Here is a 1,808-nt window from a genome sequence, read left to right on the forward strand (position 1 = left end):
CATGTTCTCTTGCGATTGTTTCATGTTCTCTTGCATTTGTTTCATGTTCTCTTGCGTTTGTTTCATGTTCTCTTGCATTTGTTTCATGTTCTCTTCCATCTGTTTCATATTATTTTGCATTTTCTTCTCTGTTGGTTTCACATATTTCTCAAGGATCTGTTTGACCCTCTCCATTTCTTCTGTCAATATTCTCTGAGCTTCCTCATACATGACATTCGTGTAATAGCCTCCTCTGTTTTGCTTCACCAGTTCGTCTATCTTCACTAACACTTCAGAAACCTGTGCCTGATTCATGTTATCATTGTTATTAAAAATATGATATCTACCCTGGCATTCATTAACCAGTTGTTTTAGATGTTCATTTTCTTCTATATGTTGCGCTATTGGCTTAACTTTTGGATCTATATGAGTGAACAGAATCATTGTGTGCTGCATGGCATTTTCTCCAAAGTTCTCTTGGATCCACGTCACTGCATTTCTCTCCTCCTCAGTGAATCTCACATCCAGTCTGATGACCAGCAGAAACACATGAGGACCAGGAGCAGACATGAAGACACATTTCTTAATCTCAGACTTCAGCTCCTCTTTACTCATTGATGTATCAAACAGTCCTGGAGTGTCGACCACTGAAATAACTCTTTTCTCCACTTCAGTTTCTTGTATTTCACAAAGTTTAGTGGCAGACACAGTACTATTGGATTCTAGAAACACATCTCTGCACAGTATAGTGTTTCCTGTTGCACTCTTTCCTGATCCAGTTTTACCCAGTAACACGATCCTCAGATCTACATAGAAACACATTATGTACATAAAATGTCATTTTCACATAAACAACTGAATGAGTTATTTGTAATTGTGAAAAACACATTCAAACTTAACATTAATTTCACCAAATACAGGCCATTTCGTTTTGTATGTTGCTTGCGAAAAGATTTCTGTTACAGATGTGGAAATTAGATTCTGTTCCCACTTTTGAGATGTGGATCAGAGATTTGGGAAATATGTTACATTTAGAAGAGCTGAGATTCACCTTAAGCAATAAAATATCAACCTATAATAAGATATGGGAACAATTTAAAGTGCATTTACAAGAAGACTGAAATGATGCCCAGAGTTTGTTTGTTTGTTGCTTGTTTTTTCCTTATTTCTTTATTTCAATTAAAATTTGCGGCCGCTCACCAGGAAAGGTGATTATACTGTACTCTTACCTTGTTGCTTATTAATGTACTCGGTTACGTGAGCTGAATAAACCTTTAATATATGTTGTAATAATGTACACTGTAAAACTTTTCATTGTAAATTTGCAGTAATTTACAGGCAGCAGCTTCACCTGCAAGGAACTTGTTTTCCACAGTTCTTTACTTTATTTAGAATTACAGTGTGATACTGTATTAAAAATGTACCTGCTAAATTACAGTATATTACTGGCAGCTGTGATTTCAAGATCATTTCGTTTCTATTCAAATTTAAAATGTTAATGTTTATTAACATTTATTAACATTTACAAGCATCTGCCAAATTAATTAATGTAAATTTGGTGTTAGTATAGTGAGTGTATTTAATTTGATCCCACTAAAAAAGATTCTCTGACACAAAATTAACCTGCAAAGACATATTTAACAACAAACTAAACATCTAAAACACCACTTAAACTGAAGCCTCACAAAAAGCATCATTAACTTACAATAACACGTACACACGTGTGCTAACATAATTCACATGGATTAACATTACATCAACAACTACACAGTTATTTTATAACCAAAACTACAGATCAACAAACCCTTAAACACTTGCGCTAGTCCTCA

General features: G+C 34.3%; 1 protein-coding gene across 1 annotated transcript; it reads right to left on the minus strand.

Annotated features, from left to right (window-relative positions):
- Window positions 1-13: 13 nt before the first annotated feature.
- LOC130551323 (GTPase IMAP family member 7-like) lies at window positions 14-801 on the minus strand (the record flags this gene model as incomplete). The annotated part of the gene is made up of 1 exon (XM_057328897.1): window positions 14-801. A coding segment is annotated over exon 1 (788 nt), but the record flags the coding sequence as incomplete, so codon positions are not given.
- Window positions 802-1,808: the final 1,007 nt, after the last annotated feature.

The sequence above is a fragment of the Triplophysa rosa genome, unplaced genomic scaffold (assembly GCF_024868665.1).
Source record: "Triplophysa rosa unplaced genomic scaffold, Trosa_1v2 scaffold901, whole genome shotgun sequence".
Lineage (NCBI taxonomy): Eukaryota > Metazoa > Chordata > Actinopteri > Cypriniformes > Nemacheilidae > Triplophysa > Triplophysa rosa.